Raw genomic sequence first — 25,482 nt, forward strand, 5'->3', positions numbered from 1 at the left:
GAATAAACTATCAAGTCTTTTTTTTGTTACATCTCAGGTCTTGAGTCTTGAGTATCAAGTACTAAGAAATTCTACATCTAGAATAATTACATGAATTATTCATGTCAAAGTTAATGATCTCCTTACACTTATAGATGTATAAAAGGTCTCTTAAGGAGCATATCACACTTATCTTTTTATTAATGATATGTAAGAGATATTTGTCTCTTATTAATGCTACCGAAAACAAGAGACTTTTCAATAATTTTTTTTTATATAAACGACAAGGTTTAGGAGATATAAATACTCCCTTGAACCACCAAGGTAAAGTTTTATAACATTTTCTATTTCTTAATAGTTTGCATATATTTCAAAGCATTAATCATCATAAAAAACAAGAACATGCATTACTTATTCATAGAGTTTAAGGTTCTTTTAAATCATTTATTATTTTTTCTATAAAATTATTGATTTTATTATCAGAAAGTCTTCAAATCCCTCGATGGAGACTATTTCTGCAGTGCTTAAATTTTTACCTTTGATTCGGTGCTTCTTGACCTAAGCAAAAGAAAACCAATCACTTGAATATCTTAATTAATTATTATTCATAAATTAAATATCCTATTACATAAATATTCGGGATATTAGTACATCACATGTCACATTTATTTTGGCTTCTAGAAAATTCAAATCAAAGCAATTGGGTAGTGACTCGGGTCTATATCACATGATCCATCCCTAGAAAATTCTCCAACACTCCACCACACTGCACATTTATCATATATTTCATACATCCTCACCAATGAGAAGTTACCTGTACCCCATATCATTCATGTGCCAATTTTATTTACATGGTATTGGCAATGTTTATCAAGGCTTTCTTTTGATTTTGATGGTGCAGGAATGGGATGCAACAAAGACTGAGCTCATGGTAAGATGCAGTGGACGGCACAAACTCTCCAATTGTGCCTGGTTCAAATTGAACTTACGTGTTCCAAATCAGGGACCAAATTGAAACTTTTTCTTACTTTCCTATCCATCAATTACCAGAAAGCTGGTGGAGGATCCAGTCCCATCAGAGTTAAACAATCGTAAAGCTCTTAGTGTACCTCTCCCTAAACCAGAAGATGAATTCGACCTTCTCATTGGTGATTGGAATTCACAAAGCCATGCATAAGGTAATTTACCCCATCACATAAATTAGGTACTACACCGTTTTGTTGGAATTCTTTTAGCTAGAGTAATTTTATATATCCCGACATATCTGTCTCGAATAACATCAATATTGATAATATTCACACACAAAAATATGTGAGGAATAATTTAGAATAAATATCATTAATCTTATGTATAATTAATAATGTCACCCACAGTCCCTCACTGGATGTTAATGAACGACAAAGGCCCATGTTTGAACCCTTCTGCAAAAAAATTTGGATCCTTCAGGATAGCTCAAGGTAATGAAATAGAAGGTTAAGGAGGTCCATTTGGCTTAATTACTATAAATTAATTGGGACACAATAAAATTTTGCAGAAAAAGATATATTAATTTAAAATATTCGACGTAAGGAAACAATGGAGTTCCAATTTCAAGGATAAAAATCATGAGGAGGAGGAGGAGGAGGTGGTGGTTGAAAGGGAAGGATCATACAAATCATGGTGGACTCCCTTTGATGTGCATGGTGGCCAATCCTACTCGGTTCTTGTTACAGCGTGACCAAATGGCATCGTGGCAACGCCAACAATGGTTGATGCGGCTGCATTTAGCAATCTTGGGGGCATGGGAGTGATGCCTTATCTCAACTCCAGCGCAATGGCTACTGGGCCTCTTCCAAGTGGACCTGGCCCATTCGATTCAATTCTCCAGCAATCAAGCCAGGCCCATCAAGTAAATTCGTAGAATTTGCATGTTTTTTATACGTGAATCCAGACTATCACTACTACAGGGGCTGCTAGTCCTAATTCTCAAGGAACCTTGAATGTGACACTGTAACAAACATTTATCCCCACGGTACCAACAGCTCACGATTTACCTTGCTACACAATCAACAAGTGTCGTACTCGCAAAGGGATACTCCATTAATGCTGACATATGGGCCTGGAGTCTATGACGCCGACCCCAATCCTGCCGAGGAGAGACCACCCCCTGATAAACTCCTTCCATGTGGTTCTTGCTTACTCCCGTATATTTACTTTCTTCTTGTTGCTGTATTTCCTTTTTCTATTTTCTTGTTTTTTTTCCCCTCATATTACTTGTTTACATAACCTACTTAAAATAAAATATTTTTATCTATTATGATTTATATAATGAAAATTAACTCCATTTAATAAAAGATTCCAAGTATGAAATAAAAATTGTCAAATACCCCCCACTTGTCAGATATACATAAAAAAGATTAGTAATAAAAATATTTTAAATATTTTAATTTATAGTTTTGTCTAATATCTTGGTCTAATCCCTAAAGCATCAAACACTCCTTTATCAAGTCAAATGGGGTCCCAAAGGAATTTGACATTTCCGTTGAAAACAGTGCTGATTTCAAAAAAGGGGGTCGAATTAAGAAATATATGAGACTTCAGGAACTGAATTTCAGTTTCCTATTATTGTTTGGAGAATACATTGAGAATTAGTAGATAGTTGGGGGACTAATTAGTTGATAAGTGTACAAGAGATACCTCTTTGTAATTGACTAACCTGTCTCCCTCTCACTATCGCCAAATGAGGCAGGCACTTTAGTAGGAGAATTCATTATTCTGCGTGAAATATCCCTGGACAGCCTTGCATAGCTCTTTCTTTTCTTTTTTACTTGTATATGACAGCGGTAAACACATTTCTTGAAAAACTGAGGGAGTATTAAATATTAATCAGGTCTTTCATTCGTCTCCCAAAATTAAATATTATTTTTATTATATAAAAAAGAAAAAATGGCCAGGTTCTTGATATGTGAATGTAGGGGAAGGAGGGGTATTATCGTTCAAGTGAAAGAAGGTGAGGCAGACGAGATGCACAAAAAATTAAGAGAAATGAAAGGAATAATGTAAGGATAAGCCTTTCCATTTAAGATTCACCAAATCCAGAGGGGAGATATATATATATATATATTATACCACTATTCAAGGACTAACATAGGCACAATTGCCTTTTTATTCAAATTCATTGTTTTTTTTTTTTGGTTATAATGCAAATCCGCTGTTTTTTTGTTACAATAATTCTTAATTTTGTTTCCAAACTGTCTTTTTTACGGCGATCTAAATTATTAATTCACCACATTTGACTTAATTCTTACGGTTATCCTAAAAGTCACCTGATATGAAGTTACCTATCTTTAAATATATGATTTTAACCACAGCTCGCCAACATAAAGTGGCCTATTAGCTCAGTTGGTTAGAGCGTCGTGCTAATAACGCGAAGGTCGCAGGTTCGAAACCTGCATGGGCCATGATTCTGTTTTTGGCCTTTCCTTTTCCTTTTCCCTTTCGCGCTGATTTCAGCTGTAGTTGGCATTTTCTTTAGAGACTTTTTGGGTGTCAGATAAAATAAAATAGAAAAAACATATTTTATAGCCTATTAATTTGTAGCGTCAATATCTGGTTAGAATGTGAACATAAGAGTATCGACTGTAGTTGATATTGTGCATTAGCACATGTTTGGTGTTATTATGTTTTTTAAAAAGCAAGATTACTTTCAATAATTGATTTAAATGTAATATTTAATCAAAGTATGAATATATTGTTTTGAAAGCAAAACACAACAATCAATTACCATATATTATTACTTTATTGATACGACTTCGCAGTTACAGCGTACCAAACAATAACACGAAACATATTCTAATTTTCTTAATCAAGATTTAAACAAGTTATTCATACTTTGATTAATACATTTATGAGAAATTCCTTTATGACTTTCTCTTGATTTCTTTTTAATAATATAGGATATTCTCTAACCAACTTTAATGTAAATTGATTCTATTTAAAAATAATAATTTTAAGAGTTTACTCTTGTACATATTATCTCTCCGTACATAAAATTTAACAAATAATAAGACTGAGATATATTTTGGAGTTTAAAAAACTAAGGGATCGTTTGGGAACGTGGCCAAACCTGTATTTCTAAAAATTTTAATTTTTTTTGTTTAAATTTAATATATTTTTAGTGTTTTTGAATCCCTTTTAAGCTCTAATATCAAAAATAAATTTTTAAAAATAACAAAAAATATTATTTTAATATATTTTTGAATAAAAAATATTTTAAAAAATAATTATAACCACACTCTAAAAAATACTCTACAGGAAAAAAAAAAAAAAGGAACAAACCTAGCTAGTTCACCATAGGATCTATATCTTTTGGAATAATTTCTCTTGATGTGCATTAAAGTGTGGTTAAGTTGTATTTTTGAAAAAAAAATTTATTTTTTATTTTTGAATTGTTTTAATATAAAAAATAAAATGTATTAAAAAAAACAATTTGAAAAGCTTATTTCTACCGTCACCAAGAAAATTGGCCACACGTACCACTAGTTCCTCAGAGAATTGACCCAACTCCCAAAGTAGCACAAATTAACTACACAACTAGACACCATTGGCAACCTCACAATTAATCACACACATCTCTCTCTGAGGTAGACCGACAGCTACTCAACTCTCTGGACAGCCACTCTTACATAAGAAGAGCTAATGATGCTTAAAAAAATGCCATACATGGACAAGGTTTTGGTACAAGGATCATCGTCTTCATTAACCCTTAATGGAAATCATCGCCAACTTTGTGCTTAATACATGCATGCTTATGCCATAAGTTTTTAAATGGGTAGATCGGCCTGTTTTTAATAGATGTAATTTGGTACCTACACCAACCAAAACCGGCTAGCCTTTTAGGCAACAAAATCCATGAAATTCATGTGCTTATTAGCTTCAAACAACTAATTATTATTGTAAATGCAGTGCTAATACATATATTTACACCCATGTAGTGAGAGAGCACATAAAGTTGAAATGTAGAAGAATGCAAGGGTTTAGAATCCCATTTCAGCATCTTAAACTTGAGTTCTTGAAGCAGTTCATAATTAATGGTGGCATATACTGACTGATTAGGTGGATCGAGTAGGCTAGTAACTAACAAGAAGGTGTGGACCAAGAAAAGAAAAGAACAAAAAATAGCCAAGTAGCTAGGGAGAGCATTTTCTATGAGGAAATTGTTATTTTAATAGAGGAAAAGGGCAAGAGGTGGAATGTTCATATGGGAAGTGCAGTTCCTTACTGACTCTCTTCTCATGTTAATTATGATGCTTCGTTTTTATTCTATTTTTTGTAATCAGAACATGAGAAAGAAAGAGAAGTTAGCAGAGAGGCATTTTTGCATGTGAAACAATGAAGAAAATTAACCAAAGCAGCAGACTTTTTGGCTTTGGTGGGGGTGAGAAACACAGGCCAAACACTCTCTCATGAAAAACACATTCCCTCTGCCGAAAAAGGAACAAAAACCAATGATGAAGAGAAAGGAAAAGATGCCTACGTATCATGCACTTTTCATGAATTAGCTTAGAGTCTTTTTGAGAACAGAAATTGCTAGCTTTTACACACAATTCAAGTCCACTACATAACAATATTTGATCATGCTAGATAGTTAAAAGAATTAAAAGAATGTTATATTAATTATGATCCTTTTAAGTTTACAAAGAAAAAAAAATTAGAAACAAATTATCTGGTAAATCAATATCAAATTAATGGCCATGTCTGATCAAATAGAAGAAGAAAAGAAAACTTCAGAAGAAGTCAGGAAAAAGAGAAGTATAACCTTCTTCAGTAATGACAATCCACCAAAGCCGGGCTGGAGAAGACAAGAGGTGTGTTTTGTTGCTGCTGCTGCTGCTGCTGTTGGTGTTGTTGTTGCTTGGAAGCAAAGGCAAATTTCTCATCGTCCGGGGCTGGAAGATTGAGATCCAAATCCAAAGAAAGTGCGTTTCTTGCTTTCTTGGGCTCCTCAGATTCTATAGCCAATGGTGTTAATGACAAGGTTGTGGTATTAGACAGAAGAGGACCTCGGTGCCGCCTCATATGACCACCCAAGGCCTGTCCAGATGTAAACTCCGCACCACAAACTGAGCACTCATGAATCTTGCCTTTATTGTGATTGCTAAACGTACCTCTGTTAGCGTTGTTATCACTAAGTTGAAGACAAAGAGATGAAACATTCTTGTAATGTCCATCTTCCTCGTCGGAAGATGGTGAAAGATTTTTCTTCCTTTCATCATTGTGGGTTGCCTTAGGCTTCTTATGACTAGCCCTATGTCCACCTAATGCTTGAAAAGATGGAAATGTCCGGTTACAAGTCTTGCACTCATAAACATAGTAACCGACCTTGCCAGAACCTGTCGAATTAGCAGTTTCTAGGAACTTTCTACTATTGAATTTGGTGGTGTCAGCCCCTCCTCCTCTTGAATCGTAGTCTTGATGACGATGTTGTTGTTGTGTTGGGAAATCTCTTGAATGACCTTTGGCAAGAAGGATAAGGCAATTAGCCATGTCCTCTTCTTCTTCAGTGCTATCTTGAAATTCATTAATGGAACTTGTTGGTGACCAGCTGGTACCACCATCTCCGCTTGATGAATTAGCAGTCAAACCATAAGGGATTGGTGATTGAACCCTCAACCTCTTTGTTCTCTTCCCCTTCACAACATTGGCTGCGACTTCCTCTGAAGCTTCCATCTTTCTCCAACACCTTATCAGAGAAAGAGAGAGAGAAGAGGATTGATGGGATATTAATGTTTAGAAGAGTTAAGGGTATATAAAGAATCAATGCAAGAGAGAAAGAGTTTGTTTTAGGTGACAGTTTTTGGAGTAAAAAAGGACACGCAATGGAACAGTCAAGTGAGAATTAGTCTGAGGCAGAGATATAGAGCCCAATTATCCTTGCTGAGTCTGCAAGCTATATAGCAACGAGTTATAAATAGGGTAAGAGTTGCAAAAATAAGACCAAAAGAGTGGGGGAGAGGGATAACACAAGGAGACAAGAGCCAGAAACAAAGAGATGGAACAGAAAAGATGGTAAAATTAGAGACAAACAGGCAGTAAAACAGTTGGTAAGGACAGGGTGTTCGTTGACGTCAAGTCCGTTTCAAACTCTCTTTCTCACACTTTGCCAACTCACTTCAACACACCAAAGAAAAATAAAATAAAACCCTGATTAATTACCCTTAATTGCTTGGCAGCACAGTATTATTAGCTAATACTGCTCTCATCCACCCCTTCTTTGGCCGCTAAATCGCACCTCCACTCATGCGTATATAGTGAGTTGTAATGAACACACACACACTATTCTTAGTTTATACCATCACCAGACCGATCTGTATGTGCGGACTCGGTGCTAATCTTTACTGTCAAAGTATTAAACCCACTATTTATTCATATAAATTTTGAACACAATTTATTTTTTCAAGAAAGAAATTGTCAACAAGACCCTGTTTCAGTTTGCTTAATTAATTAATTTGTTGCATAAATGTTGGTCCAGATAATTATTCGTTTTTTATTTATTTTAATAATCAAGGTATTTTCAAGTCAGTTTTCGACTATAAAATACAAGTTACTTCTTAAACAAAACATCTATAATAAAACTAAGTAAGAAATTTATTTATTAAAGTTTCATTGAGATGCCGGTTCAAGTAATTATGTGTGTGGGGGTACTATTTATCCATTAATAATATTTTAAAAACAAATCAATAATTAAAGAATTCGTACAAAATTTATGATCAAATTTAAGTATATATTTATTCATTTTATTGTAATTAATTATTTTCCAACAAATAAAATATTGTTTGTTTATACATATAGTTAATTACTTCTAGAGGCACACAATAGTACATGAGAGACATGTTCCTGGGGTCTAATGTTATGAAGAAAGGGGCGAGTGGCAGGTGCTATGCTTGCTGCATATATATTTGGAAGTGTGAAGAGATAATATTGTTTTAAAGTGTTTTTTTTTAATGTATTAAAATAATATTTTTTAAAAATTTATTTTTAATATTAATGTATGACATAAAAATATTTTAAAAATTAATTTTAAATAAAAAAATCAATTTTTAAACATATAATTTTTTTGACCGAACTTCCAAACTCCGCCTTCGTTTTTTCACACGTCTTTTTGAAGAAATAAACTTGCTGCGTATATATAACAGGCAATCGGATTTTGTGTATAATATGCTATATATGGATTGAAAAAGGAGTATATATATAAATAGAGAGAGAGAGGAGAAGGGAGAGAAAGCAATGCAAAGAAAGCAACGCAAAGTCCATTACTTTGCCTCAAAGATTCTCTCTCAGAGATGATTGGAGTGCAAGCCTGGAACCCACGGAATCTGCGGAGCTCCTCTTTCTTGTCTATTTCCTCATAATTTCCATGTCTGCATGACCAACCTTTCTTGAGCCTTTTCTTTCCCATCACTGCTTACTTACATAGTAAGCACCTAGCTACTCCTGCTCCATTATTCCACTATTCCATTGGTGGGCGGGCAGGGTGTTTCCCTCAAAATTAACGCCATTATTTTACCAAGAGATCAATTTTAGTGCTTTTAGAAATTTCCAGTGTTGAAGATCTCTGTGAAAAAACAAAACAAAAAAGGCATTTGAACCCATACAATATTCTTAGCAAAGAAGAGGATTTCCATCCCCCCCCCCCCCCTCTCTCTCTGTTCTTGCGATTCTATTGAAATTCATGAAATAGATTTATTACCCAATACAATACAGGGGATTAAAAACTTGGATTAAGTATCTTAGTGAGTGGCTACATGATCTGATGCATTATTAAACACATAATTTGTTTCTAATCATTCAATTCATGTGCTGCTGGCCCTTCCATTCTCTAATCACACAATTAGTTCTGTCTCATGTCTTGTTCATGTAATTCCCTTTTAATTCGAAGCATCCATCAATGTACGGGCCATTATCCAATGACAAACCTCCTTCTCTCAAGTTGTCTTATTTTTTCACAATCTAATCATTGAGTTCACTTCATTCGATAACATAGAGCTACGTACACTGGTTTCGAAGTGAAGTAAAGCTTGCATATGTATGAACTTAGACATTTTTTATTACAAACAAAGAAGTTAATTATCTTTTGAGTTAATTAGTAATATATATATATATATATATATATATATATATATATATATATATATATATATATATATGCCTTGGAATAAAGAAACCGTTGTAGAAACGAAGATTGTGCCTTAATTTCATTGATTAATGATAAAAAAAACTCGTTTAATCATAAATGCATGTTAATTTATTATTAATTATTTTGGGTGCGAACTACAAATACTTATACCTGATAATTAGTGTTGCTAATATTGAATCATAGTTTTTGATAATGGGAATTACGGGCCATGTATTTGATTTCCATCCTATAATTTTGTTTTAACCAAAAAAACAAAAAGGTGAACGTATTTTGGATTTTCACTTGAATAGAGGGATGAGGGGGGATTTTAGAGTATTTGAGGAGAAATTACCAAAACTTCATGAATTTATTTTGAAGAAAAAAGGGATAAATAATGAGAGAAAAAATGACATTGAGATACATGAAAGTGAAAATAATATTATTTTTATCTTGGCTAATATATATATATACTCTCCCTCTTAATTATTTCTCTAATTCTTTAATTTTTTATATTTCTCTACTATTAAGTAATTATTTACGAAGCACTCTGAAGTTTTCTAAAAAAGAAGATAAAAGCGTGATTCAACCTCGTGGCGAAATTAAGTGGAATCTTCTTCTGAGAAATCTCAAAAATCTAAATGGGCCATTTTTTAATTCCTAAGATCACAAAATTTTCTGCAAAGGAGATGGTGAGTATCTACAATATCTCGCACACAATTGACCATGACATACATGGTTCATGCATAGTGGTAGTGATCACTGAATTTTTTTCACTTCATTAATAATATTCTTGAGCAAGTAGGTAGCGAGTCAATGCATAATGGGTCGGCAAGTTCTTGACGTGAAGAGCCATTATTGATTGGTTGTGCGAGGCACGTAAGGATCCAAAACCACCCTCGGAAACCATGATTTAGGCAAGCAAAGGATTTTCTTAATCATGGGTTCCTCTCTTATCCTCATGATCTTCTACGCCACACATGATCTAGCTCGCACTTTCTTTTTGTTTTCATGTTGTGCTTCTGCAAAAAGTGTGCGAAGAGCTAACTTGGAAGAGATTGCTAGCTAACAAGTATGCCAGTACTGAGTGTATAAACGACTTTATAATATATAGTTTATTCTCTTATATTATTATACTAGCTATGCACTATACTATCTGTACTTCACAAGTCATCCATGAAAGAGATAGAGCAGGTATATAGTAGCTTCTGAGCCACTCAATGGAATATGTTATGTTGACACTAAAGCAACCGAAAAACTCCCAAATAGTTTATTCTCATTAAAAGGAATTAATTAATACGTGAGGAAAATATTAATACAACGAATAGCCGACCCACTTTCCTAGTCAACTGTTGCAACGGCTCCTCCTGTGAGGTGGGTTTACTGGGTGTTTGTAATGGTTAGTAGTTGTTTTTTTAATTATTTTTTTATTTAAAAATATTTTTAAAAAATAATTATTTTTAATATTATCTAAAAATATAAAAAAAATCAAAGTTTTTAACGATACGCGCGCGGCCAGCCGCGTTTCTAACCAAGCTTTTAATATCCAGAGTAAATGCAGGTAACATTAGTAACCGATTATCGATCATCACCAAATAAAATTACCACAATCGAGTAAAATTAAAATCACTGTGATATATCTAGCTAAAGAAAAATAAAGCCACTAAGATTATTATCGTTATTTTATATAAAAAATGGTGTGGAGTAGAAGAGGCCACGAATATGATCGAGTTGGACAACTCTACACATCATAAGGTAGATCTAATGAATGCCCACTTAATCTATGGGGAAGCAAGAACAGGCTAGAATGGTTTGCTATGCCTAATTACAGAAAAAGATAGCATCTCTCTCTCCTAATGGAGTGGTACTACTGCTACTGCTACTACAGTAGTCTAGTTAAGCATCACAAATTCACAGTACAGGCCCTCACCTCACCTAAAGAGCTGTAAACTCTTGACCACCCTAACGAAACCTGCTACTTAACACTAACTTCAAACTAATTGAGTGATATAATTACTCGTGCAAGACAATCCCCAAGACCTTGTATGAATTACACGATCGTTAGTGAGATCGGGAATGTTATCTCACTGTTAACATAATTCGGAGTTAGTTGGACATCACTCTCTCACGGGAGCTTGGTGTTTTTTATACTGATTTATTAGTTGGATATTATTTTTTTTATGTTTTTAAATCATTTTAATATATTAATATTAAAAATAAATTTGAAAAAAATTAGAAAACATTACTTCAATTCATTTTAAATAAAAAATATCTTGAACTCATTCTGTTAAGTGAGGACTGCGGCTGCAATTCTAACAACATATTTCTTGGAACTTTATTGGTGTCCTTTGCTTGCAACGACGTAGGATCAAGGAGTTAAAGAAGTCAATAGACCAAGTCTTTTCTTTAACACTATACATCTACACGCCTGCAAGTAGATCTACTCTAATGCTCAACTCAGCTCAGTTGACTTGTGAGTAAAATCACTAGAAAGAGGCGAGATATAACTGATTGGACTGCTATAATATTGCAAATCACATCTACTTTCTCCCCTTTCTTCCCTTAGGCATCGTTTGGGAACGCGGCTGCGGCCGCGTTCCCAAAAAATTTGAAAATTTTTTGTTTTTTTTTTTTGCTAAAATTTAATATGGTTTGTACTTTTTAGATCGTTTTGATGTGCTGATATCAAAAATGATTTTTAAAAAATAAAAAAACATCGTTGGCATGCATTTTGGCACGAAAAGTTATTTAAAAAGCACCCGCAACCACACTGCCAAACACGCTCTTAATAGCAACCCAAATAATCTCTTATTATTTAGTTGCAGTTTGAATTTGCATTTTAAACAATATTTTCAAAAATTATTTTTTATAATTTTAAATCATTTTAATAAGGTGATATTAAAAATAATTTTTAAAAAACAAAAAAAAAATATATATATATATATATATATATATATATCAACCACCGCATGAATTTGGTGATGAAAAATACCAACATCTACAGGGTGGCAGGCTGATTATTTCAACATGGAATTAGCCATGGTTATCAGATCATGTGTTATCATGCGTTGGCTCTATTTCTCTAGGCTGTCAGTGTGAGGTACTCCTCCTTGAAACAGACGTGGGTTATATAAAAAATAAAATATTTGTTTTGCTTCCAATTGACAATTTGATAGGGCCTTCCACGTTTTTGAAAATTTTGAAAGTTTTTTTTAATTGTTTTAATGTGTTGACATTAAAAAAATATTAATATATTCTTTTCAAGAAAACATTTTGAAAAATAAAAACTACTCTACCAAGCTTGGTTCACACCTCTTGATAGTTAGGCTCCTCTTGCACCCACTTGTCTTATGAAGCAACTTCTTAACTAACTCTCGTTCACCGAACCATAAACAGACTAGAATAAATGAGGACAGAAATCTCCATCTAATTCTGTTAAAAGTAAAGCATGTTTGATCACTAACGAAAAACCGTCTAACGATGTCAACAGCCTAGGACTCTTCCCGAGGAAAAAATGGAGCCACCCCAATGATCAATTAAGAGCAGACTGAGACAAGAAAAGGAGCTTTTCTAATGAAATTCAATGGTTCAACCCAGTTAAATTTATATTTCATTTCGTACCAACAAGTTTTCAATTCGTACATGTCTATTTCTGGTGTGGGATTTCAGCAGGATCAATTGCTGAATATTATGCTAACCTTACGAAATATGAAATAAAAGATGCATATTCACCACCGTGTATGGTGGTGGATGGTGTCAATTTACCGATACTCCACAAAAACTGATGTTGTCCTTGGGGGCACAGTGAAGCACCCTGTGGATGTTTCATATGATGAGTTCTTCACAACTCCATCAGCTGACATGGCCTGCATCGAAATTCCCATAAAGGAAAAAAACGTTCAATAGAAAACAAACATTTTCCAACAGAAATTAACTTCCAAATGAAAGAGAAAAATAGCATGGAACAAAAAGCTTATGGGCACCATCGCTCTCATATTTGTCACTGTTTGTGCAAGTTAAACGCAGTATTTTCTATAACCTCAAAAACAGCTACCCTAAACTTATCCCAGCTAGTCCACCGAGAGAGAGAGAGAGAGAGAGAGAGAAGGAAACTTAATGCTCTATTAGAGGTATTATTTCGAGAGTTCCACTGAAAACTAGGTCAGCAGTGTTCTGTCCCAAAAGAATTTCGGAAGCCAAGCTTAACCAAGAAATAACTACCTGTATAGGATGCAGCTGAAAAGTTCTTGCCTGCAATACAGGACTGGCAAAAGATACCTCAGATGGACTGGCATTGAAGATCACCACAATGAAAGAGTAGCTGTAGAACAGGCCATAATACTATCAGTAATTACACAATTCAGAATCATAGTAGAAGCAGTGATATATATTCACCCACATGGGATCCAGTTGAGTTAATCCTGGAACACCTCTATGGCCATCTTCAAAACTCATCACTATAACACCAGGGACCCATGAAGGGCCGGTGTTGTGGAATCGTACCCGTTCCTGGATGCCAATTAGTGTCATAATAATGATATGCTCACTCTACTAATCTGATGCATATAAAAAGACAGGACAAGGGAGAAACCCGGAAGAGAGCATTGTGAGAGTTTAGGTGAAGACGCCACTGCAATTTTAGAAATTGCTTTTATTTTGAGAACAAACCAAAGTTATAATTAAGCACTGAAAATGTAAGAAAAGAAAGAAGAAAATATCATGAAAAATAACAATCAAATATGAGTGATTTTTTTAAAGAATGCACTGAATTGTTGAATAATCAAGGAATGACATCAATCTAGTTCTAGTTCACAAAGTTTTCAAGATCATGCAGGCCATAGTTATTTGATCACAGCTACTCTGAAAATTAAGATGGAAATGGAGAACATCAACTATTTAGAGCCCAAAACGTACACTTTTCTCCATGTAACTTTCCAAGAAAATTAGAGAGAATAAATCTAGTGGAGACCATATGCATGGAAATTGAAGTTCATTTTGGCTTGGAAAAAGTGTTTCCCATAAGGGAAAAGGTAGAGTGGCCCCAACTCTCGATTCAATGACATGGATAATGGAAAATGAGCCACATATTGAAAGGTGGCTCCCACTATTTAGTTATTTTAAATTCTGAAAATTAAAATAGCTTTTTTAACTTGATTAGGTAATTTACTGTGTCTTAATTAAAAACTAAACAAAAAACATAAGACAGTTAACACCCTTATGTAGCAAACTACTGCCACGCTTTATTGCCATGTCAACATAGGTCAAGAGTCGAGATCACACGATCATAGTCCTTCTCATAGTCCATACAATCAAAAGATGGTATGCATAAGGCCAACCTAGGTCAAGCCGAACCTGTTTACACTTTAGGTAATTGAATAGTCAACTATCAAGTTCTGTCACATGAGGTTCCTCCAAGGTATAGGAGGATTAAAACTAAGGTTTCAATAAAGGGCAAGAAGAGACCAGTAGCAGAAAGGACCTTTTTGTTACATAGGCAGTGTTCATATTAAAGCCATTAAACATGTTTAATCTCAAAACCATCCCAAATCAGCAAGTTATAACTGAAAATCCTTTTACCTGAATAGCATTAGCTGTCGTCAAACGAAAAAGTGGAGACGAATATCGGATTTGCAACACATCTAAAAAATTATTGATAGCGGCAAGGATATGATTCTTCTGAGGCTTGAAGGATGGATCAGCCAGTCTTGGTCTTATTCTGAGGAAAAGAGACATCCAGAATTTCAAGAGAAACGTTGTGTTAGATGCTCTAGAGGACAAACCATGAAAAGCAGTTCTTTTTTTCCTCCTCCAAGATACCAAGTACCATGAAAACCAGTTATATATATTATAACAGTATTTTGTAGAGCAAAGAAATTAATCAACACAACCAGGTACTTCAAATCGCATGATAATGATCAACACTAAATTCTTGCTTACAGTGGCCAGTGCTTTTCATTTTTCTGCTTTGGAGGAAGACCGACACCCCAGTTATTGGAATTGTAAGTGAAATCTAGCCTGAAATTAGTTACAAGTAAACTAAGGAACATGACAGGCATCACCACATAACAAGAAAATATGAATAGAATCTACTAGCACAAGGTTAAAAACATGCAATATTATCGTAATGACAAATTTATAATTAATTAGAAGATAAATATTGAAGTCAGATTTAATTAATTGAGATAGCAACTTGAAAACAAGAATAACAGAAGACCTGTTGAACCAATCACCAGAGTTGTAAGAGTCACGATCAAGCGATTTTGAGCGTAGCATCTCATCACCAGAGTGGAAAAATGGAATTCCCTTCAAAAACAGAAAACACTGTCAAGTCACCATAAGATAACAAGTACCAAGCAAATTGAACATGAAACATGATAATGTTGCATGGCTTTCTTATGACTTGAAACCCTAGCAAACAAAGTACAAGACATAATTAAATTTTAGAGAATTAAAATGGTCAAGTAAATGTAGTTTGCATGATTTTCTCACTAGCTTCTGTTTTTCTATTTTCTTCACGAACAGAAGAGTAGAGTGGGGAGAAACGGTATTCCCTTAAACAAGCAGGAAACACTGTCAAGTCATCATAAGATAACAAGTACAGAGCAAATTGACCTTTAATCATGATAATGTTGTATGGCTTTCTTATGCCTCAAAACCCTAGCAAACAAAGTACAAGACAAAATTAAATTATAGTAAATTAAAATGGTCAAGTATATATAGTTTGCATGATGTGCTCGCTAGCTTCCTTTTTCTATTTTCTTCAGGAACAGAAGAGTAGAATGGGGAAAAACAAAAAACTCTAGTATTTATGACAACTGACTAATAAACGATTATTGGGAAGGAAAGTTTGGGAGTCCTGTAAAACAGGTTACATGATTTGGTTGTACAGTTTAAGTTATCAGCTTGATTACAAACATGTCCTAAACAGGATACAAGTGTTGAAAGGAACCCAAATTCTAACCAGCTACGTTAACAATTCATTATGTAAAACCTTCCACCATTTTCAAACATGTTAACATGTTGAAGATATTATTAATGCACTAACTAAAGAGCCTCATTCATTGAAGATGACAAGCTATCTAGCATTATCCTCAAGAAGCACAATTTAAAAAGGACATTTATTATACTCATGATGAAAATTTTAAAAAAAAAATCATTAGTTTGAATCATGAAAATACATCGCTGAACAACAAATGACATGAACTCTACCTGTGACAATGCTATTACACTACTTGCCAAATGATTTAATCTGCATCTCTCATCCACAGAAATTTCCATTGGAGTCTACAGTAAGGAGATGAGTTAGAACAGTGTCATATATACTACTATTGTAAAACAACATTGGGTCTGTGAGAAATGGCTAAAATCAAACACTCTAAAAGCATATTGATCGTACCTTCATGCTCACAACATCAAATAGGGTTTCATTGTCATGAGCAGAAACATAATTGATCTGAAAAACAACCAAAAAAGTCGATAACAATGTTTAGTAACAGTGATGATAATTAAAATTGAAAAAATTATTGAGTTCAGCAGCAAAACAAACACTCTGACAAAGGGAAGTGCTAATGCATGATTCAGAGTCTAGATAATTGCAAACAAGTATTAAATGATACATGTCTGGCCAGTGAAGGGAAATAATGCTTGCCAGAGAGCATACGTAGGGAATTTATTTAGTAAAAGCATTATAGCAAACCATAAAATGTGTCTTGAGTGATGTTTCATGTGTGTTCCTATTGCATCATCTCAGAACAAGATGAAAAGTTCCTTTAAAGCCATAATAAACATAATCACAGATGCTAAGGTCCTTACTGTTTCTGCAGGGTGTAGAGCGTATGCAACAGGTGCCCCACCATAAGTTAAAACTTCCATCCCTTTTACCTGAGAAAAGCAATATAACAAAAATTTTAAGGTTAGCCAATCTCCAAATATTTATAGGCAAGGAATTACCCAAAAGAGACATTAAATTTTTTTTACCATAAATATATGGCATGCCTGATCTATTGTAGGCTTGAGAGAATGTGTATCTTACTGTGTGGATTAAATATTATATGTACTTTCAACATTTGGAGAAGCCAATTGAGGATAGCTTAATTATTCATATTAACCATGCGGTTGAACCAATAAGTCTAGATGTACAGTACAAAATATTCGACAGTAAATCAGATCTCTGCACTACAGGGTGATGTATACCTCTTTCCCATCACTATTGGTCAGTACATAATCCCTCAAATTTGCAGCCATCCCAACCTGGACAACATGAAATCAAGTAATTAAGGATAAAATCATGACTTGGGATAATTAAATGACCCAAATGACTTATTGGTTATCAAAAAATGAGTAAACAAAAGGTTTAATACTGAGGGTGACAGAAAGATAAATGTACACAGGCCCAAAGAGGCTTCCTGGTCCTCATCTTCCCAACAAATCTAATCTTTCCATGAAATGGGCCATTCTGTGATCAGCATTTTAAAAGGCTTACGTGGATAGAAAATGTGGAAAAAAAATTATTTATATTTGCTTCGATTTCTAGCCTAGAAACATTTCCTATATAAATCAGTCACGTATTTCCAATGCCGAGCAAAAAAAGCACATAACTGAACCTTTATACTTAAGCTTTTATATGGCGTGCAGCCAATAGATCCATAGCATTTTCAGTCCAAGTAAAGCACTGGGTGTTTTAAATATAAGTTCATTTGAAATTTTCCATGCTTGTAAGAACATTACAGAAGTCATGGACACCACGCTGCACAAACTCATCTGAACTTAAAAGTTCATCTATTCAACACCATCATCAAATATGGGGCAGCATTAAGATAACTAACCTGGATGTGATCTTTTGCTGCAGAAAGCATGAGTTCTTCAACGTCTTTTCCACCATGATCATGACCATTAGGCTACAGAAGAATCAATTACTATTCAGGAAAGCTGCTGTAACCACAAATATACAGGAATTGAAAGATCATACAGTATTACACCCTCAAACTAAAAGCATAATTGTCCAATTAAGCATTTCAAAGATGCTGCCAAAGCAAGATGTAATACAGACAAACTACTTGACAAAATGCTGCAAAATAGTTTGCTTAACAAAATGACTTTTAAGGAAAAACAAAGACCACCTAGTGATGGCAGATGAGTTCAGTATAAATATATTTATAATGAGCTCCTTTTACAAACTTTTGAAACTGAATCCATATGTTCTCCAGAAATTGCAAAAGAAAGCAACAGCTTTTCTAAGAATAGTCAACATCAGAAGGGTTTAAATTCTCTCCATATTGAGGCAGATCTGGTATATGATCGTGCAGAATGGCGTAATAAGATCCATTTAGCTGACCACAGTTAGTTTGGGATTGAGGGTTGGTTTTGTTGTCCTTCTTGTAATTAGTCAATATCAGACCTTTGTGCAACCTGGAAAATCAAACCCTTGACTAGAAAAAAAGGCTGTTGTTAATAGGCCAAAAGTGGCATGAAGATTCAACCAGCAGACACGCAACAAAATGTTTCCAGATGCATAGTAAATATTTCAGAGATAATGAACAATAGAATAGGGGAAGAAACTTCTACACGAACCAAGAAAATATTAATTTAGGAAAACCCTTGTGTAAAAGATATTAAAATTTTAGCTATAAAATAATTTTTTCTTTGCTGCCCAAAAATATTTCTTCAGAATTGTCAGCAAGTCACTTATCCATGAAAGTTCATTGCCTTTCCGTTAATAATGAATACCTGCAACAGTAGCCCAGTCACAAATCCTTGCTGGAGAGGATGGCCAAATGGAGATCCCCCAAGCATTGCATCCCGAATTCGATCATTAAAACTGAAATTGGATTTCCCAATATTTCATGAAGCCAAAGTGCTTCTGAAAACTAATCAAACTTAAATCACTAAAGTGAGAAGATGGGTGTTTTTCCTGTGCAAATTACAAAAATCAAAAGATAACTTTAGGAATTGATTCTGGGTAAAGCCAGTTCCAAGGCTTCAACTCCACATAAAAGAATTGTAAACTTTTTTTCCTAACAACAAGGGGTTTCTAATAAATTAAAATGAGTCCCAAGAAGCAGTTGAAGTTGGTAGAATTCTTTCAGTTGTTACAAGATCAACCATGCAATGCTGACAAAAGGGAAATGCCTGTATAATATCCATGTGTCTGAAAATTTTCTTTTTGGCACAGAAGGAGCAATATACTGAAAAATCTAAAATAACAGATAGTACCTTCCAATTCCAGTCCCACAAACATTGAACTGTGAAGCATTTATCCCACGCCCATTGTTAGCAACTTCACCAAAGTCCCAACCTTCTCCGTATCTATATAAACGGAAGAAGCAATCAGCAATTTATGCCATTGGAATGTGCATCGGAAGCAGCAAACAATTTCCAAGACCCTCATTCAAGAGAGAAGAAGAAAACAAAGGAATTATGGTGCACTAACAGTACAACTCATAAAGTTTATGGCAGAAAGAAAAAAATTCACTTCATGCTCCAAACTTACATATAGACACTTGAACCATCAATTCCATCTCTTTCCTTTGTCAGCCTGTTGACTGCATCTTTTGCTTTCACCTACACACAAATAACAAAGGTTGAGCGGGCATGGCTCTTGATTTTTGTTGGCATGATCCAATAAAGAACTGCTTGAGCATCAAATCCTAGGGGTGAGCAAAAAAACCAAAAAAAAAATAACCGAGAAAACCAAACTGTGAAAAAAAACCGATTGAACCAATTAGAAAAAATTTTAAAAAAAAATCAGTTCGGCTCAGGTTCGGTTTTAGAAGGCTAAAACAGAATGAACCAAACCAAACCGGATCAGTTCAAACTGAACTAAACCGAGTTAAAAAAGACAAGGGTATAAATATTAAACTTTCTTTTCTTCCCACCCTAATCAGACCTAGCCGCCGTGCCCCAAACCATCAAGACTCTCTCTTCAACTTTCTTACTCCTAATCTGTCTTTCATTCTCTTTGAAAAATTGGTCCCAGTTCTCCTTCTTGATAAGTAAGGTAGGGGTGCTGTTTAGTTCCAGTAATTGAGCGCTGCTCTTTGTTGGCTATTCATTTATCTCGAGTTATATTCTATTGTTGATTTAGTTATCTTCTTTCATAACCTTAGTAACAAGTATCTTGCAAGTGCAATTAGCATATAATTTTTCTGTCAAATGTCGAGGAGGCCATCGAGTCCAGTAGTCATTGATCTGCCCACAATAGTGTAGTATTTACAATTTGCTTGGGATAACTGCTAATTACTATAAGAGAGTAGCAAGGGCAGACCCACCAGAAGCAGGGGTAAAACAAGAGCATGTCTTCTATCTTCATGAAAGCATCAGAGGCAATAACATTTTTTTTTGTGCTTGTCTTAAAGGTCAAAGATTGAATCTAATGAAGGGAAAGATTATTTCTTGCGCAAGATTAGATCTGTGTTATTTTGTTTTTTTTTTTGGTTTTTCAACAATATAAACAAATCGGACCGGACCGAAACTGGTCGGTTTGAACCTGTTTCAATTTTTTAAAAAATTAAAAAAATAAATTTGGTTTGGTTATTTTTTGGTTCAAAACCGAACCTAACCAAAAATGCTCACCCCTCTCAAATCCAATACAAGTTTCAGCTCCTAGAATTGTTTAGCATGTCAAAGAATCCATGCGTCAAAAAGACACAACGCTATATAATTAGTTATGCTCCTTGGTCCAGCAACAGAGCAAATCATTTTCTCTTGATAATGACTTATGTGGCAGGCTAACAGAAAACATGTTACTTAGCAACTTGATATTACTCCTAAACATGTTAGAGGAAACCAGGGCATTAATAGGACAAGAATTCTCCCATGCAAATAATTAATGTAAATTGATATATGTAAAAAGGGAAGACACGGATTCAAGAGTCACGTACCATTGTGCTTTTCATTATATGACCCATAAGGTCAAAGCGGAACCCATCAACCTGACAAAATGGCATACAATGAACTGTCGTCAACATATAAAAAACATATATTGAAATTCCAACAGGTGGAAAAATGACTTTCATAAGCTCTACCTTAAGCCAGCAACAATTCAATTTATGAACTCGGAAAATCACTATCACTTATTGTAAAACCAGAGGGAAAGTATATTTCAACATATAAGAGGAAGAGAAGCCAGGTCAGGGAGTGTAAAAACAAAATGGCATCGCAGAGCAAATAACTACCTTATAATTACCAGCCCAGTTCAACATATCATCAATGATCATCCGCTCAACCATATAATGCTCACTAGCAGTGTTATTCACACATGTACTATGCTCGATAAACCCATCAGTGTTTCTTCTCAGATAATAACCTGGAACAATCTACATGGAAAACTTAAGAGTTATGACAGAAGCCAAGGCTAACCTTCCACGATAACCAAACATATCGGCCTTGTTAGTAATTTTCTCAGTAAATTAATCCTACAACCGCAAGTACTATTAGAAAAGCATAGTTCAACTGGATATTAAAAGAATAATAACTATAAAAACCTTGTCAAGAACAGAATTCTCATCAAAGGGACCATTTCCATGCAAATGATTGTAGACAACATCCAACACAACACGAAGGCCGATATGGTTAAGTGCCTGCAAATCAAAAGGATTCAATTACAAGAAAATGGTTAAGCATTAACTAAGTTGACTACCCACACCATCAAAGCAGTATACCAGTGGTCCATGCCACAGATAGTTAAAAAACAAAATGGCTGCCCTGACATTAGGAAGACAAGGACAAAAGGCATTAGCAACAGAATAAGAAAGCCAGACCTGAACCATCTTTCTGAACTCAATTGTGCGGCATGAACCACTTGGGTTGCTAGCATAACTTCCTTTAGGGACCCCCCATAGAACAGGATTGTACCTCCACAAGGAAAAGAAAACGATAAAACTGTTTTAACATGAAGACATAATAAACTCGGTGATATTTGTCCAAGTCAGGATTTAGGAGCATACCCCCAGTTATACCCATCATCATCTTGGATTAATGTGATCTGAGCTTGTTGCTCAGTTGAATCCGGCGGTAATTTTTCCAGCACTGTGCTATCTGTTGAAGCCTAAATGTCATACAAATTAATGATAGCCAACACATGACAGCATATCTAATTTCAAAAATGAGTTTAAGCAATTTAGGTACATTAAAAAATTTAAACCATTTTGCTGAACTAAGGTTGTGGCAATCCATAAACTGCATTACATGTGAAGGCACACAATCACTAGAATATGAGCTAAGATAAAATACTTGCCCACACACTTCCAGTTCTCCTTGACATCGTCAACACCAGCAAATTGAAAGGTAGGCAGCAAATGTACATGAGTGATACCAGCATTTGATAATTTCTTTAGATGAAGTACACCTGCTGAATCCTTCAAGAAGAATGTGCTTACCGGTGTTAAGCCACTATCATATCAGTTACTTCTAATACATGCAAAACAATCCAACACACTTTTGAGTTTTGAGCAGTAGATTCTAATATAAGGCATCAAAAGAGCAGAACTACCTCCAGCGTGAAGGCCAGATAACCACCCTGAAAGTCAGGATGCACAGTATGATCATTGGCACTACAATAGGCACATAGGATTTTAGAATGAATAAGAACCTACAAACTTCAGCATGTCATCAGAGCAATTAAACTTCGGCCTTTTTACTAGCACATAAGCCTGAAACTGGATTTTTTTTTTCTTTCCAGAAATCTAACATTGAAGATGAGCCAGATTATAGAGCCAGGATTCAAGGGAGTTAGTTTTTTTACCTGAAATCCCTTACATGCAATTCATAGATACTTATGTCTGAAAAAGAAAGTATAATGGGTTTTTCATCAGCTAATTTCTCCCATCCTTCAGGTTTTAAAGTTTCTGAATCAAGATTCACAAATAATGTCCTCTGGCTATCTGGTGAGAGCCTGTTCCAACAAAAAAACAGCATAAAATCAGAGGAATTTCACATCTGTATACACAAAATACAAATGCAAACATAATATGATGATTGGCAATACTATATTATGATTAGCAATGCTACTACAATCAGAGTTTGCAAACAACTTCACTATTTCAGAGAATTGTTGGCAAATTGAGACAGCCAGCATACCCTCTAGCATATGGATCATTTGCATAGCATTTTTCAACGTGTAAGGTGCTAGGATGGTAGACAGACACTTCATACACATAATAACAACCTTCCCAGTCTTTTGATCCTTCAACACTCCAAACTCCATTAACCTCCTTCAACTGAACAACTTCCACGGGATCCCTGCTGTTCGCATTCTTGTAAACACAGGCACACACTGCCTATTTTGAAGCAGGAAAAAAAAAAACATGACTTATAGTGTAGAAGAAGACCGCTTGACAAAAAACAAACCGACCATAAAGAATCTGTTGCGAAATGTCATATACTTGAGCAGTTGGAGCCCACAGGTAGAGGGACACAGCATCTTCTGAATAATGCGCACCAAGGGGACCATCATATGCAAACAATTCATCTAGAACACCAGGTAACTGCAAACCAGTAGCATAGCTGCATTTCCCATCAGCTGCCAAAAATGAAGAGAACACAGTATCATGAAAATAACTACCTAACCATGAAGCATTACATCGTTAATATACTTACAAAACAATCTCTAAATGCCTTTAGAACAAACAACTCAATACCCATGCCGCTACATAATATAACCAAATAAAACAACAGACTGCAATGTCACGTGATTAACTTCTAACCGCATGTTTGATCATTAAGTCTATGTGCATATTCACAGTAATCTTTAGGTTTAGGCCAACCAACAAAATATCTTAGAAAAAACAAGCAATGAACAAAAAACTCACAGCCAAATGTTGCGACGGCTAGCTGGCATTTGACAAGAGATTTGGCATCCACAGTTGAAGGAACTCTGAAAGCTTTGTAATCTCTAATATGAGGAAATTTCGCAATCACCTAAAAAATGTCCAAAAATAAATCATCATCATCGAAATAAAAATAAATTAAATAAGCCTTACATTTTGTGGAATGCCGCCGCTGTCTTCCTCGAGCTTGATTTTAAAGTCATGACCTTCAACTTCACCATCAGTAACGGATAATGCAGCGGTTTGGCTAGCGTATAAATAACAAGAACCGTCTCTAACAACATCCGCATTCCACGCGATTATAGATTGAGTTATCCAAAATGCTCTTGAATATAGCAAACTGTCCTGTAACTGAATCAACCTTTTTAATCATAATCATGATTTAAAGTCACAAGAAACGAATTAACTCATTGATTAAAGAGGAGAACCTGGGAAGGGGATGTTGAAACTTCTAGAGGCATGGAAGAAAAGGAAGAGGAGCAGTGAATGGAGCGTGTAGGCGAGGTTCTTGAGAGGAGAGGAATAGAGAGATGGCGGTTGCGGTGGTGGTGGTTTGGTTTTGGATTGAGACGGCGTCGTGGAGAAGGAAGTGGAGAAGAAAAATAAACGCTGGAATTTGAAGGAGGCGGACCGGTCAGTGATGATAATGACGAGAGAAGGGAAGAGGAGAGCGAAGTAAGCGCCATCATTGATTGGCTCTTCTTCTCCTTATGCGAGACGGAATGTTTATACCATCAGGTGATTTTCTCTCTCCTCGTGGGAGGCGGGATATTTATTTTACCGACGTAGATTTTTTTTATAAACAGAAAATCAAGTCAGATATTTACATCCCGGGCAAAATATAGGAAACTGGGCCGAGACCCAAATATTGCGAACATTTGCTGGACTTGAGAAAACCCAAAAAATACTTTTCTAGGCAGTTTACGGCCCATACAATCACCCAGCCTCTCGTTCAAGGAAAGCCCAATGGGATTGCCACTTCACAGTTGATCACAGCACCCACCCAATGTTGTCTTTACAAGTTTTGAGTGGAGTGGTATTATCGACATTTCCTTATGTTTATTAATGGGCCAGAGGATCCAAACTCATGAACCAAATCAAATAAAATAAGTTTGTTTTCTTGATTTGGGCCAAGTTCTTTGATTGCTAGTGTCTAGTTTCATTTCAAGCCCTCCTAGCACGGCTCCATCGTATAATCTATGTGATTGAGGCAGAAAAATTGAAGAATAGTAGTAATTTAACCAGAATTATGTTTTATCTAATCCCACGTATTAAATGGTCTGGTGAAAAAATCCAATAAACTGGATAGGGTTAGTTTTTTTTAATTAAAAATGATAAATAACAAGAAAAAAATTAAAGATTTAAAGAATAGATGTAATTTTACCGAAATTATTTTTTATGGAATTTCATATATTAAATGCTCTTGTGAATGAATCCCATAAATTGGATAGAATTACTTCTTAAAAGAAAAAAAAAATGAGAAAAAACAGGAAAAAAATGTCTTCTTTTTTAGCATCGAAAGGACGT

General features: G+C 34.9%; 2 protein-coding genes and 1 non-coding gene across 6 annotated transcripts; 1 reads left to right on the forward strand and 2 right to left on the reverse strand.

The window, feature by feature from the left end:
* The first annotated feature begins 3,345 nt into the window (after positions 1-3,345).
* On the forward strand, positions 3,346-3,419 carry TRNAI-AAU (transfer RNA isoleucine (anticodon AAU)). Its single transcript has one exon. It is a non-coding gene; the product is annotated as a tRNA-Ile (tRNA).
* A 2,186-nt stretch (positions 3,420-5,605) lies between these two features.
* On the reverse strand, positions 5,606-6,972 carry LOC133696900 (zinc finger protein ZAT5-like). Its single transcript, XM_062119195.1, has one exon. It carries the CDS (start codon positions 6,685-6,687, stop codon positions 5,782-5,784), a length of 906 nt encoding a protein of 301 aa, XP_061975179.1. The 5' UTR covers positions 6,688-6,972; the 3' UTR covers positions 5,606-5,781.
* A 5,742-nt stretch (positions 6,973-12,714) lies between these two features.
* LOC133697413 (pullulanase 1, chloroplastic) lies at positions 12,715-24,717 on the reverse strand. Of its 4 annotated transcripts, none has more exons than XM_062119933.1 (27): positions 24,384-24,716; positions 24,109-24,300; positions 23,938-24,046; positions 23,512-23,648; positions 23,207-23,406; positions 22,872-23,021; positions 22,620-22,680; positions 22,365-22,485; positions 22,075-22,165; positions 21,889-21,982; positions 21,613-21,708; positions 21,304-21,444; positions 21,010-21,060; positions 19,620-19,690; positions 19,343-19,435; positions 18,857-18,947; positions 17,956-18,027; positions 17,324-17,380; positions 16,943-17,011; positions 16,527-16,583; positions 16,340-16,414; positions 15,345-15,433; positions 15,068-15,145; positions 14,708-14,846; positions 13,530-13,639; positions 13,352-13,451; positions 12,715-12,996 (listed from the first exon to the last, which is right to left on the reverse strand). In XM_062119933.1, the coding sequence occupies exons 1-27, from the start codon at positions 24,642-24,644 to the stop codon at positions 12,892-12,894; spliced, it is 2,910 nt and encodes a 969-aa protein (XP_061975917.1). In that variant the 5' UTR covers positions 24,645-24,716; the 3' UTR covers positions 12,715-12,891. The 4 variants fall into 4 exon arrangements, 3 of the variants coding, with proteins under 3 accessions (XP_061975917.1, XP_061975916.1, XP_061975918.1); XM_062119932.1 differs by having other exon boundaries at positions 24,109-24,306; XR_009842869.1 differs by lacking the exon at positions 13,530-13,639 and having other exon boundaries at positions 24,109-24,306; positions 24,384-24,717.
* Positions 24,718-25,482: the final 765 nt, after the last annotated feature.

Source organism: Populus nigra, chromosome 6 (genome assembly GCF_951802175.1).
Source record: "Populus nigra chromosome 6, ddPopNigr1.1, whole genome shotgun sequence".
Classification (NCBI taxonomy): domain Eukaryota; kingdom Viridiplantae; phylum Streptophyta; class Magnoliopsida; order Malpighiales; family Salicaceae; genus Populus; species Populus nigra.

Coding starts and splice junctions, on each gene's coding strand:
- LOC133697413 (XM_062119932.1), bottom strand. CDS start 24,644: ATGATGGCGCTTACTTCGCTCTCCTCTTCCCTTCTCTCGTCATTATCA. Junction 18,948..19,342: donor TGTGGGACTGGAATTGGAAG/GTACTATCTGTT, acceptor ATCCAATTTCAG/TTTTAATGATCGAATTCGGG. Junction 18,028..18,856: donor TGACTGGGCTACTGTTGCAG/GTATTCATTATT, acceptor ATTCTTCTGTAG/CCTAATGGTCATGATCATGG.
- LOC133696900 (XM_062119195.1), bottom strand. CDS start 6,687: ATGGAAGCTTCAGAGGAAGTCGCAGCCAATGTTGTGAAGGGGAAGAGA.